At 43.2% G+C, this 14,484-nt stretch overlaps 1 protein-coding gene across 2 annotated transcripts in view; it reads left to right on the plus strand.

Moving 5' to 3' along the window:
• Positions 1-14,484, plus strand: part of KIF20B (kinesin family member 20B) — a 109,999-nt gene that overhangs the window by 23,337 nt on the left and 72,178 nt on the right. For both annotated transcript variants that reach the window (XM_075935118.2, XM_075935117.2), the window contains 5 exons: positions 2,987-3,149; positions 4,112-4,417; positions 8,026-8,165; positions 11,158-11,305; positions 12,507-12,732. In XM_075935118.2, coding sequence (XP_075791233.2) covers positions 2,987-3,149; positions 4,112-4,417; positions 8,026-8,165; positions 11,158-11,305; positions 12,507-12,732 — 983 coding nt within the window. The remainder of the gene's footprint in view (positions 1-2,986; positions 3,150-4,111; positions 4,418-8,025; positions 8,166-11,157; positions 11,306-12,506; positions 12,733-14,484) is intronic.

Raw genomic sequence — 14,484 nt, forward strand, 5'->3', positions numbered from 1 at the left:
CAGGGAAGATTGGTGAAGCACAGAAAGTTCTCAGTGGATTTTGGGGGTGCGGGGAGAATGCATTTTAGCAGTAAGTCATTTTCAGTGTATGTAAAGTTCAAACTTATGATAGTGCAGAGAGTAACTGCCCTTGGACAAGTGTGGCTATAAAATTAATGGATATCTCTGGACATTGTACTATATCACAGTAACTTTACCTCCATCCTATTCTTTATCTAAAGTACTAGCAGAAATGCTATGTTTCATGTGCCCTCAAAGTAGGAAGTAAGTTGTGCAAAGCCAATATGAGCAGGATGATTTGTTTTTTCACCTTGAGATACAAATGTTTTTATACTACACTAAACTTTGGCAACACTAACAATTAGAAATCGAGCCCCCCCCCCCCCCCCCTTTTTAAATGACAAACCTAGCTTTAGATCAGTGGTTCTCAAACTTTTTGGCCCGTGGACCACTTGGTTCAATCCAAACCTTTCTGTGGACTACCAGTTGCTAATGGAAACTCGCCATTAATTACATAATTACACACACCCAAGCCATCTTGCTAGTGCTGCAGCTAGGGATAATGGTTAATTTAGATTATTAAACAGATGAAGTGTTAACTTTCTCATGTTGGATAAATTCACTTCATTTAAAATATAGTAAAATATGAATTTATGTTCAACACGAAAGTTTCCCATGTTTTCTTTCTTTATGGCAGGGGTGGGGAACCTTTTTTGGGTCAGGGGACACTGACCCTCAGTAAAGTCAGTTGAGGGCCACATCAATGAGGGTTGGGGGTTTTGGAGGAGTTTTTTTGCTTCTCAGTTGTGTGGTCCCCAACTAAGACACCTCACTCTTCTGGCACTCCAGCCCCACAGGGGAAGGGACAGGGAGGACTGAGATTCAAGGCTTCCTATAGGAAAGATTTACTTTTCTGGGGTTCTGGAGTTAGTAGATTTTTGTGGACACCCTTAGGCTCTGGGATAAGGACAAATATGAGAGGCTCAGTGTGCTGGACAAGGCTGCCAGAGAGTGGGATTGGGGTGGGGGTACAGGATCTGGGTGAGGGAGAGAGTGCAGGAGAGGGTGATGAGGGCTGGGTGTGGGAGGGAGTTTGGCCGTAGGAGAGGGTGTGGGGTGGGGAGAAGGAGAGAGTCTGGGAGTTTGAGGGGGTTGGAGGAGTAACTCAGAAAAGGTGAGAGGGTGAGAATGCAGCTGCATTCAAATAGCTGCACATCAAAACCCTTGTGGCTGGTGGATTATTGTGCACCCATCACTGGTGTCTTTCTGTTATGATTGAGATTTGTGGTGACCCTGGCAACTATATGGCGCTGAAACTGAGTCAAAGAAGAACATTGATTCACTTTTATATGTAGATGTTGAAGCAGCTAGTTATCTTAAAAAAACAATAACAAAAAAACCCCTAAGCCAACAAGTATTCAATATGGAGGGGAGAGGTCTCCCTTGGCCCGGCTTGTTTTCTGGCAATCCCAGTGAGGTGTTATCAGTAACTGAGGGGTCAGAAAGAATGGTAGCTGGAGGAGACTAATCCATGGAAAAGCAACAAGCCCCAGACATACAGCTTACAGCTCTGGGGGAAATAATGAACAAGGGTCTCAGCTGCCAGCAGAAATATGCACTGGCATTAAAAACAGCTACTCTGCTGGAGATCTGGAGGGGAGCAAATGTCCCAGATCTAATGCCAAGGAAGCTACATATTATTGAACAATGAACAGACCTGCCAGCTTTCCTGCAGTGCCTGCAAACAGGCTGAAATTCTCATTCACACAGAATGAAAAGATGCAAAGAGGATTGTGCTGTGTTGGGGGGGGGGGGGGGGGGAAGGAGACCAAGATGGGGGCGGGGGAGAGTAAAGGAAAAGTGCAGCTTCTGCAAAGAAAAATTTGTATCCCCCACCTCACATCTTCCCTCTGCTCCAGCCTTGTTGCCGATCCCCTTTCCAACCTGACCTCCTTCATTGCAACCCCTGCCCCCTACCATTCTGCCCCCGAATCCTCCTTCACCCCTTCTTACTTCCACATTGCTATTCCCCCTCAGTGCACACATCGGCAGGGCAGCCCCCGAAGAGCAGCGCTGGGGCAAATCACTTCCCTGCTTGGCCCAACCCTTTGCCTGGAGCTCACCCCTCATCTTCAGGCTGCGGTGGGTAAAGCCCAGGGCTGTCTCCAGTCTAGCTAAGCACAGTGGGGCACTGGGAAAGAGTCTCCCCACCCATATACACCCATGGGGAGCAGCGTGGCACAGAGCAGGCCCCAGCACCCCATGAAACCAGATGCCCCGCCCCAGCTGCAGAGCAGCCCCAGCTCTGCCCCCTCCCAGAGCAGGGGGCAGAGCTTGTGTGTGTGTGTGGGGGAGGGGGTGGTGTTAACCCCTTTAGTTTCCAGGAACTGCACGCCCAGGCGGGGCAGGGACAGCTCCAGGGACATGAAACCCAGCGCAGGGTCATGCCGCCCACTCGCTGGCTGGGCTGGGCTGGCCTGGCCCCTACGCCATGCTGCACCACCCTCCCATCACCGTGCCCCCCCCCTCCCCCAAGAGGGAAGCCAGAGCTTGCGGAAGCAGGAGGCCTACAGTCAAGCCACAGACTGCACTTTGAGGACCATTGCATTAGTTTTGGTTCTACAATCTTACTCTTTCTCTGCATGCTTACCTCCATTACCATGTGGGAGACCCACACCAGCAGACTACATAGGAGAAACAGTGAAATTAGCTAAACAGAAATTTGTCAGGTACATGCAACAAACCAAGTAACTTCTTCTAATTTTACAGTAATATGAGATACTAAAAATACCTGTGTGAAATAGAATCTTTAGAAGTGTGATAGAAATTTAAGCATTAAAAGATTTGCTAAAATGGTAATAAAGTAAGACCTAATGTGGGCTATTTTATATGGTTCAGGAAGGCAGGAATTTCAGATTGAAGTGTTATGACTGAGGCTTTTTTCCTTACTGAGCTAGAATATATTGACATTTTATTTTGTTTTTAGGTTGCAGCTGCACATACCATTTCGGGAAAGCAAACTAACTCACTTCCTTCAAGGTTTTTTCAGTGGAAAAGGAAAGGTACATATGATAGTAAACATTAGCCAGTGTGCTGCTGCATATGATGAAACACTCAATGTGCTAAAGTTCTCCTCAATTGCTCAAAAAGTAAGTGCACTATAACTTTTGTAATTGTAGTTTCTTAACCTTCAAAGCTATATTTTGGCAATAACATAGCGCTTTCACATCTGTACAATTTAGACTTGTAAGCAAATCCAAAATCCCACCTGTATTCTACTTCAGTGCTTTCTCTCCTCCTCCCACCCTTAAAAAAATTGAATCTCTAAATTCATTCACTCCTCACGATTAAATTAAATATTCTGTAATCTTTCCTGGTTGAAATACTTAATTGTTTTGGCAAGGAAACATTTAAAAACCTGAATCTTTATAAAACATTTTGATTTACAATGCTTTCTTGGGCTCCACTAGCTAGAAAACCATAAATGCTAAAAATTCCCAACTTCACACACATGGCTTGTCCTATCTCTGATCTGATTCATATTTTTAAAATTTTTGTATGTTTTTAATGCAAATCTCTGACCTGGTTCATCTGTTGATCATAAGCTATTTTTTTTTTTTCCTCAGCAAGCATGTCATAGGAAGTAATCAACTTTTTTACTCGTTAAATTTTTATCTTTGGGGGAGATTCTCTCCAGCACTAATTGCAATCTGAATCTGTAAGAGGGACAAGCTGCCTTTGGCTCTTAAGAAAATCTTCCACTGTTTGTGCCAAAGTAATACATCAGCAATTCTTTTGCAACAAAGGAATTAGCAACCCTGCTCCTGAGGCTGCTTTCTTCCTTTAGTCAGTCTGCAGAGCTTCATTCCAGGAGAGCACAGGAATCTCAATACAGTGCTGTTTCTGCACGATTCCTTCTTTTTTCGGCATTTGGAAAGTAATCTGGATGAAAAATTAATTTGCTGCAACAGCAAGTGGGCATTGCCAATTACATGAAGTTAGCCCCTAGTTGCATGCTAAGTGGGAGCCATGGCTGCAGGTTACTTCCATAAGTGCTTAATATTCTCTGAAGTAGTATCTAACATAATTGACTATCCCTTTCCCTCAACAGGTTTGTGTTCTAGACACTTCTAATCCTTCTCAAGAGCATAAGTCTGCAAGAGAAATGTCTCTTATAAGTAATCCTGACACTAAAATGCAGGTAGCAAGAAAAAGAGCCACTATACTTTGGGACAGGAGCCTGGAAGATGTGATAGAAGATAATGATGGTGATTTAACTGTGGATAACAAGGACATAAGTGAAGAGCATGATATTGCAAAAGAGATGCCAAATGAGGAGGAAGAGCACGATACAGCAAAAGAGATGCCGTATGAGGAGGAGGAAAATAAAGTAATTATTGGAAAAGAAGAATATCTGGTATGTACCTGGAATGCTTTCAGAGTCAATATAACTTTTGATAGGTGGCATCCTTCCTTCCTAAAATGTATTCTAGGGGACTGAAGCATGCAGATAAACAACCAGTGGGGCCACTGGATGATCGAGATACTAAAGGAGAACACAAAGATAAGGTAATTGCAGAGAAACTAATGAATTCTTTGCATCAGTCTTCACAGCTGAGGTTGTGAGGGAAATTCCCAAACTTGAACCATTCTTTTTAGGCTACAAATCTGAGCAGTTGTCCCAGACTGAGGGTCATTAGAGGTGGTTTTGGAACAAATTGATAAATTTAAACAGTAATAAATCACCAGCACCAGATGGCATTCACCCAAGAGTTCTAAAAGAGTTCACCCAAGAGTTCTGAAATATGAAATTGTAGAACAATTAACTGTGGCTTGTAACTTATCCTTTAAGTCCATTTCTGAATCAGATGACTTGAGGATAGCCGATTTTTAAAGTGTATGCTAGAGGTGATGATAGCAATTATAGGCCATTAAGTCTAACTTCAGTACCAGGGAAATTGGTTGAAACTATGGTAAAGAACAGAATTATCAGACACATAGATTAACATAATTTGTTGAGGGGAGGGAGGCATCAACATGCTTTTTGTGAAGGGAAATCAAGCTCTATACATTTACCAGAATTCTTTGGGGGGGGGGGGGATCAAAAAGCATGTGGACAAGGGGGATCTAGTGGATATAGTGTACTTTGATTTCTAGAAAGGTCCTTCACCAAAAGCTCTTAACCAAATAAGCTGTCATGGGATAAGAGGGAAGGTTGTCTCATGGATTGATAACCGGTTAAAACATAGGAAACAAAGAATAGGAATACATGGTCAGTTTTCATAATGGAGAGAGGTAACTAGTGGTGTCTGGACAGGGACCAATCCTGTTCAGTATATTTATAAATGATCTGGAAAAAGGGGTGAAGTGGGGTGACAAATTTTGCAGGTACAAAATTGCTCAAGGCACTTAGGTCCAAAGCAGATTTGAAGAGCTTCAAAAGGATCTCACAAAACTAGGTGACTGGGCAAAAAAAAAGCAGATAAATTTTAATATTGATGAATGCAAAGTAATGCAAATTATAAAACATCATCCCAATTAATACATGTAAAATGATGGAGTCTAAATAAGCTGTTCCCTCTCCAGGGAAAGATCTTGGAATCCCTGTGGATAGTTCTTGGAAAACATCCACTCAGTGTACAGCAGCAGTCAGAATGCTAGGAATCGTTAAAAAGGAGATGGAGACTAAGACTGAGAATGTTATTACCTCTATATAAATCCATGGTAAACCCACATCTTGAATACAATGTGCAGATGTGGTTGCCTCATCTCAAAGAAATAAAATAAAATTAAAACAAAATAAAAATAACTTGGCACTGTAAACATTTCAGTACAGGGCAACAAAAATGATCGGGGGTTTGAAATGGCTGCCATATGAGGAGAAATTAATGAGTTTGGGACTTCTCAGATTGGAAAAGTGGAGGTATGTAATAGAGGACTATAAAATCATGATTGGTGTGGAGAAAGTAAATAAGGAAAGGTGTTATCTGAACAAGTAAATAACGAGAACTAGGAGATGACAAAATAAAAAAAGAATAGGTAGCAGGTTTAAAGCCAACAAAAGGAAGTATTTCTTCACACAGTGCACAGCCAACCTGTTAAACAATTTTCCAAAGGATGTTGTGAAGCCCAGGACTTTAACAGGGTTCAAAAAAGTGATGAAATTAATGGAGATAGATCATAAGAATGGCCATACTGGGTCAGACCAAAGGTCCATCTAGCCCAGTATCCTGTCTGCTGACTGGCCAATACCAGATGCCCCAGAGTAGGGAACACAACAGGTAATCCTCACGTGATCCCTCACCTGTCACACATTTACAGACAAACAAAAGATAGGGACACCATTCCTACCCATCCTGGTGAATAGATTCATGGAGATGAGGTCCATCTAGCTCTTTTTGAACCCTGTTTAAGTCCTAGCCTTCACCACATCATCTGGAAGTAGTTCCACAGGCTTACTGTGCGCCGAGTGAAGAAAACTTCCTTTAGTTTGTTTTAAACCTGCTGCCAATTAATTTCATTTGGTAACCCCTAGTTCTTATATTGTGGCAATTAGTAAATAACTTCCTTATTCACTTTTTCTACACCAGTCATGATTTTACAGACCTCTATCATATTCCCCCCCTTAGTCTCCTCTTTTCTTAAGATGAAAAGTCCAACAAGTCCTTTTAATCTCTCTTCATATGGGACCCATTCCAAATCCCTAATCATTTTTGTTGCTCTCTTCTAATGCCAATACTGTATATCTTTTTGAAATGAGGCGACCACATCTGCAGAATTCAAGATGTGGGTATACCATGGTTTTATGTAGAGACAATAAGATATTTTCAATCCCCCCTCCCCCCTTTTTTTTTAATGATTCCTAACAATCTGTTTGCTTTTTTGACTGCTGCTGCACGTTGAGTGGATGTTTTCGGAGAACTATCCACAGTGACTCCAAGATCTTTCTTGAATAGTTGTAGCTAAATTAGTCCCCATCATATTGTATGTGTAGTTGGGATTATTTTTTCCAACGGGCCATCCAAGGTCCATCAATGGTTATTAGCAGGGCTTGCTGAACCGCGGGGAGCCCCGCTGTCCAGCGATCTGCACATGTGCAGATCGCCTGAACCCGGCTCTTCCAGGTTACATTCTACTTGATTGTATTATTTGTCGAATCCTGGTTATTAGCCAGGATGGGCAGGAATGGTGTCCCTAATCTCTGTTTGAGAAGCTGGGAATAACAGGTGGGGGGAGGATGGATCACTTGACTATCTGTTCTGTTCATTCCCTCTGTAGCACCTGGCATTGGCCTCTGTCTGAAAACAAGATAATGGGCTAGGTAGACCTTTGGTCTGACCCAGTATGGCTGTATTTATGTTCTTGTGCTAGTTGTGGAAAATTGTGTAAAATGGCTTTTTTTTAAAGTTTGGATTTGGGCATGACTGCTGCAAACTTATATAAATTGTCCTCCGCTTCTGTGTCCACAGCCTGGGTAAGCTGTGGACTTCAGTAATATAAAAAAATCCTTTGTTTATATTCTATGCATGGAAGATCTCTGGAAGCAAACTTTGAGGATGTTTCAGCATGCTCATCAATTTAATACAAGAGTGGTTTCCAAATCTAGTCATGAGCTATAGTATATTTACAAGCTAATGCTTCTTGGAAAAACATTTATTTTGAAACTAGATTTTTAACCTTGTTTTGAATAGCTAAAACATTCAAATCTTTCTTACAAAACTCTTTCTAAGAATTGATATAGTTCACTGTAATGTTCTTTGGATTCTTGAATATGCTTGTTCTGTGGATGTGTGTGTATATAGTATTGATGGTTTCCACTGGTACAGTAATTTACCAGTGTTTAATATAACTACCAGTCCTCCTGTTCTTTTGAGTAAGGACAGTAGAATTGGACACAATGGTTGTTTCAAAATGAAATCTGAATGAAATGTCTCATGTTTGTGAAGAACCTTTTTATTCTTGGAGCTGTGATTACAAAATCTTTCAGAAGATTATAAAAACATTATGACTATTTGATCATTGTAGAGATTACTAAATATAATAGAAGATTTGAAAAGCAAGCTGATCAATGAGAGAAAAGATAAGTTACTTTTGGAATTAAAAATTCGTGAAGAAGTCACACAAGAATTTACTCAGTATTTTGCTCAACGGGAAACAGATTTCAGGTAAAAACATTTTTTGTTTAGGTTGCTTTGTAGTCTTCTAGTTGTACATAACTTACACTCTTGTATAACTCAGTCATGTAATATTAATCTCTAGGTAAATATTTGTCCTTTACAATTGTAGAAAAAATAAAAGCAAAGTACTTAGGCTATGTCTACAGTTGCAACTGAGCACCACACCTTTTCTTTCAGAGGGTATGTTTACACTACCACCCTAGTTCGAACTAGGGTGGTAATGTAGGCAACCGGAGTTGCAAATGAAGCCCGGGATTTGAATTTCCCGGGCTTCATTTGCATCTTGCTGGGCGTCGCCATTTTTAAATGTCCGCTAGTGCGGACTCCGTGCCGCGCGGCTACACGCGGCACGGACTTGGCAGTTCGGACTAGGCTTCCTATTCCTCGTTTCACGAGGAGTAACGGTAGTTCGGAATAGGAAGCCTAGTCCGAACTACCTAGTCCGTGCCGCGTGTAGCCGCGTGGCACGGAGTCCGCACTAGAGGACATTTAAAAATGGCGACGCCCGGCAAGATGCAAATGAAGCCCGGGAAATTCAAATCCCGGGCTTCATTTGCAACTCCGGTTGCCTACATTACCACCCTAGTTCGAACTAGGGTGCTAGTGTAGACATACCCAGAGGTACTAACCCCCTTTTTCACAAGACAGAAATTTTGCTGCAGCAAGTTTCAGTGTAAACAGCATGTCAGCAGGAGCATACTCTGTAGACCACGTGAAAACTGGCTGCTTGTTGGCAGTGGAAATACTTTGTCTGTAAAAGTGCTCACAGAGGATACACTGCACAACTTTTAGCAACCAGAGCTGTGTAGTGAAGATGGCCTTAGTGTTGACGACTTTTTAACATACTTGCCTCCCACCTCTCCGCTCTGTGCAAATGTTCTTATTCCTGTGTCCCATATAAGTGACTCTTCAGGGTTTAAGGTTAAACCATTTCTCAAAACATGTTAAATTTAAAAAGTTACTCCTCCTTTACCAGAATAAGTGCTTACAAAGCGGGCTATGCTTATGTATCTGCTCAACTTCACATCTCTGGTTAGAACAAACTTTCCTGTACATAAAAAGCTTCCCTTTAAAAGAGGGAATAAAAGCTAAAACTAAACCACTTTCTGTTTCATGAGGTCAGCGTATGCTTGCTTTTTCACTATGCCAAGTGGATGTATTTGATTAAATAAAATGGAGTTCTCCTCCCTTCTTCATCTCCCTTAGAAATTACTTGCAGATTTTTTTTCCACTGCTCTAGTCTTTTCCCCTCAGCTTTCTTACTTGGAGGGCCTTTTACTGGCCACAGCTAATTCAAATCCACTGCCCAGGTTGTGACATTAATCACGTTCAATGAAAGCAACGTCTTCTATACCAGGGCCATTCAACTTTGGAAATCTCTAGGGCCACAGTGATACTCACAGCATCTGCTGAGGTTGCAACTTAAGTGTGATTGCATATATGTGTGTGTGTCTATATATCTATATGCAAATCACTTCTTTCACACTGATGGGCATGAATACAAAGTTTACGCAAGACTACACAACGCACAGGCCCTATTTATAGCTGTTCTGCTGATATTAATAAAATGCAATATTTACCCCATTTCCACCTATATCACAGTACTTTTAATGAATAGTGACAGTCCAGGAATTTAACTACTGAAACGCATATCAACCCAAACCTCACTGCAGGCCAGAAACAAACGGGCCTGCAGCCTGTGTGTTAAGTAGCCCTGTTCTATAATATTATAAAAGAAGAGGTGTCCATCATGCCCGCTGTCACCGAGCACATTAGAAAAGACTTGAGAAGTTTCTAGAGAGAGGAAGGCCCCCAGTCCCACCTACAGCTTTGTCCCCTCTGCCGAGGCCCTGCCCCCTCCACAAAGAGGGGAGGAGGAGCAGTGTGCACCACCACTGCCACGGCGAAGGACCACCCCCTGGAATAGCAGGGAGGGAAGGAGCCACGTGGCCTGAGGCTCCCCAGCACTGGGAGCAGCAGAGAGGGAGGAGGCCATGTGTGCATCCTCCCCTACACTGAGAGGGGAAGAGTGTGTGTGTGTGTGTGTGTGTGTGTGTGTGTGTGTGTGTGCGCGTGCACTCCAGCATCACCGGAGCAGTGGGGATTGAAGAGGAGACACAGCTCCAGCCTCCCCAGCCTGGAGCAGTGTGAAGGCAGACAGCTGCGTGGCCCAAGCCTCCCTGCCCCTGGGAATAGTGGGGAGGGAGGAGGTCAGGTGTACATCTACCATGGCAACAGGATGGGTAATACTCATGTGTATAAACTTTACATTAAACGAGTAAATTTAAAAAAAAAAAAATCCAGCATTCTGAAAGACACTGAAAAACAAATGACAGTTGTGAAGTTCCTAGATCTTATAGGCTACCAAGTCAAAAAAAATCCATAATCTAATTGAGAAGATGATAGGTATGTTTTCGGGGGGGGGGGGAGAGAATGAACTAGCACCAGCAGCTGGGGGGCTCTAGCACCAGCAGCTGGGGGGCTCTAGCTCCAGCGGTCAGGGAACTCCAGCCCCAGCCCTGGCTGTAACTAGGGAGCTTTGGCCCAGGCTGCGAAGCTCTCCAGCTCAGCCGCCTGCCCTGGTCACAGAGCTCCAGCCACAGCTGCGGAGCTCTGTCACGGCAGCGCTGTTCTGGCTGCGGTTCTCTCTGGCCCTGGCAGTAACAGGGCTGGCAGGAGCCCCACGGGACTAAGGCAGTAGTGAGGGAAGGCTGGAGCTCTAGCCCAGTGACAGCATGGCCACGATGGGAGGGACCTTCCCTGGTCTGGCAAATCCCCTCGTTCGGGACCAGTCAGGCCCCGAGGGTGCTGGATCAGCGAGGTCCAACCTATAGTGAAGTTTGTTAGAGCAGCTATGAGTGATTTAAAATTAACAGAACCTGCATATTCTCCCACGTGACAGTCAGAAGGTAGTGTCAGTGACTTCTAACGATCTCTTTTTAAATAACTAATTTCTAGCATTTGAACTCTTTAAATACAGGCAACACCTTTCTCATGAACGAGAGTTGCTGGCAGAAAATTCTGAACGACGCTTGCAAATCTACAAGGAGTTAGTAAATGAATGTGCCAAAAACCGGGATGAACAGGACACAAAGGATTCCCATTGTAATGAAAGAGCTGGAATGCTGGTATTTTCCCCTTCCCCCACATTGTTGAAGGATCTGTCTTTGTACTTTTAACTAACCTACTGTTAAGGGATGAGCACTTTCATGGTTGTGTTAATGTAAATTAACTCCAGAGACCAAGGAATTTGGTGGTGGTGATTTCAAGAATTCTTGTCCCAGTTAGGGTAGACCTTATTTCTTATTAAACTAGATGTTGGTACCTTTTTAGCTTGTCGTTAAAGAACTCAACAAGATTTATTTTGGGGATTTTTCAATGGATGAAAATTGGCATCTGTGCACTATGAGATTTAAAAATTAGCAATCCTGTGGCACCTTAGATACTAATGCACATAATATATCATGAAACAAAATACAGGACTATGTAGCACTTTAAAGACTAACAAGATGGTTTATTAGATGATGAGCTTTCGTGGGCCAGACCCACTTCCTCAGATCAAATAGTGGAAGAAAATAGTCACAACCATATATACCAAAGGATACAATTAAAAAAAAAAAGTGAACACATATGAAAAGGACAAATCACATTTCAGAACAGAAGGGGGATGGGGGGGGCAAGGAAGGTAAATATCTGTGAGCTAATGGTATTAGAGGTGATAATTGGGGAAGCTATCTTTGTAATGGATAAGGTAGTTGAAGATAGCTTCCCCAATTATCACCTCTAATACCATTAGCACACAGACATTTACCTTCCTTCCCCCCCCGCATCCCCCTTCTGTTCTGAAATGTGATTTGTCCTTTTCATATGTGTTCACTTTTTTTTTTTTTTTTAAATTGTATCCTTTGGTATATATGGTCATGACTTTTCTTCCACTATTTGATCTGAGGAAGTGGGTCTGGCCCATGAAAGCTCATCTAATAAACCATCTTGTTAGTCTTTAAAGTGCTACATAGTCCTGTATTTTGTTTCAGCTACACCAGACTAACACGGCTACATTTCTATCACTATAATATATCATGATCTTTTATGGGTAAAACCCATTTCATCAGATGAGTTGGAGTGGAATCTGGATCCTACAATTTTCACTCTAACTCTTCTGATGAAAAGGGTTTTACCCATAAAAGCTGTGCCATAGGACTGCTCGTTTTCATAGAAATGATGGCTGTGCTAGGATCTGTCTAATAGAACTAGAGTTCTGTGTCAGCTGATTTAGCAATTTAGGCCATTTCTATATAACCATAAAACACTTTTAAATTCCTTTTCTAGGAAGGAGGAAATAATGTAGCTCCTGAAAGCAGTGTTGATTTTGAGGGCATTATTACATCTCTGCAAGATGATGTCACTGATATTAAGAAGCAGGTAGAAGAAACTCACAGGTATATTGTATCTTTAGAAGACCCACAAGAAGCTATTGCTTGGCTTGAACAAAATCTGGGAAAAGCTACTGTTGAGCTAACTAAAACTAAAGAAGAGCTAACACAGAGAACTAAAGGTATGTGGGGTAAAATAAGAGTGGTTCTGAACTAATGCAGATATAGAAAATTGTGTTGAATTTTAATGAATTAAGTGGATTCGATATCTTCATTTTTTCTCTGTTTTAATATTTATATTTTAATATATTTGACATCTCATACTGTGATCTTTCTAGTTGATCAAATTGGATGCTAGCTCTTATTTTTAATTACACTATTTTAAGCTCAACCAAACCTCTAGCTGGGGATGTGTGGGTTTGGGGATGAGGGATTTGGGATGCAGGAGGGGGCTCCAGGCTGGGCTCTAGAGGGTTTAGATTGCAGGGGTTGGGCTCAAGGAGGGAGATTTGGTAGAGGAAAGGGCTCAGGCCTGGATCATGGCATGGAGACTAGTTTTGGAATGTCAGATTTGGGTGGCTCTCCGAAAGTGGTGACATGTCCTGGCTGTTCCTAGGCAGAGGCACAGATGGCTCTGTGCACTGCTCTGTCCTCAGGTGCGGCCCCCCCCCCCCACAGTTCCCCTTGGCTGCTGTTCCCAATCAATGGCAGCTGCAGAGCCAGTGCTCAGAATGGAGTGGGAGCAGATACGGAATCCCCATAACTCTTCCTCTGCCTTGGAGCAGCAGCAGCATGTTGCTGTTTCTAGGGAGCAGATAGGGACCCTGCCAGTCCCACGTCAACCAGACTATAAATCAGACCTTCAATGAAGATCAGAAAAAGCAATTTTTATAGAGCTTTCCGATTGGTACAGGGCCAGATAATATAGCTGCTGCTCTAGTGCTGTCCCTGTGGCTGCTCCACTGTAGGTGTTTGCTTTCGCATCCCTGCACTAATAGTTGGAGCCTATTTTTGGTGGCAGTGCTGGGTTGAGTCACATGTATGGTCACTCTCCCAGACAGTTAACTAACTGTGTGACAGACCAACCCACACTGCTCTGCCTAGAGTGATAGGGAAAAAAAAAGACACAATCAGTAGCTGGCTAGTTAGTTGTTAATTAGTTATTTTGTTTCCTCGTTAGTAGCTACTTAGCCTTCCTTTTGTTTTTTCTTCCTTGCATTGTGAGCTACTGCCTGAGCAGAACACCAGTCACACCTGGGCATAGTTGGTTGAAGGTGAAAGCCAGTCTCTCCTCCCCTAAATACCCTGTTTCCCAGACTTAAAACTCTGCCCCACCTGCAAGCTTGTGATCCCTGTCTGGGATTGCTGTAGTGTAGTTAATGTGTTCCATGCTCAGGCGAAGCATGTGTAACGGCGTGTCGGGAATTCCTCAGATCCTTTACCCCCATAGCAGCAAGAACAGACTCCACCATCCAGTAGAATAGGGAAGGTTTATTGCTTCTCCAGGATACAGCACAGTGTAGACATGATGTGGCTACAGGAGTGAAGGCCAGGCTCCCGTAGACCCCTTGTGGTGGGGTGCCTAGGCCCCTAAACTCCCAGCCCTCCACTTAGTCTCCTCTCTTCATGTTTCCAGCCAGACTGCCTTGCTCCCAGACGCTGGCCCCCAGCCAGGTGTTGGTCTCCACCTCCCTTCCTTTGTCTCTTCCCCCAGGGAAGAGCCTTGTTAACTGCTCAGGCTGAGACCAGGTGTCTGGGCCAATACACATGTGGGTGAGTCAGTGGGAATCGCACATCACAGCGTAGGGGAACCCCAGGTTACAGAGCAGACAGCACCTCTGCTATGTCACAGCATGAATTCTACAAAAGTGTCCACGTTGGCTCAAGCTCACAGCCAGAACAAGATGGGCTAGACTTACAGTTCAAATTTCCTT

This window comes from Pelodiscus sinensis, chromosome 8 (genome assembly GCF_052426305.1).
Source record: "Pelodiscus sinensis isolate ZL-2025 chromosome 8, ASM5242630v1, whole genome shotgun sequence".
Lineage (NCBI taxonomy): Eukaryota > Metazoa > Chordata > Testudines > Trionychidae > Pelodiscus > Pelodiscus sinensis.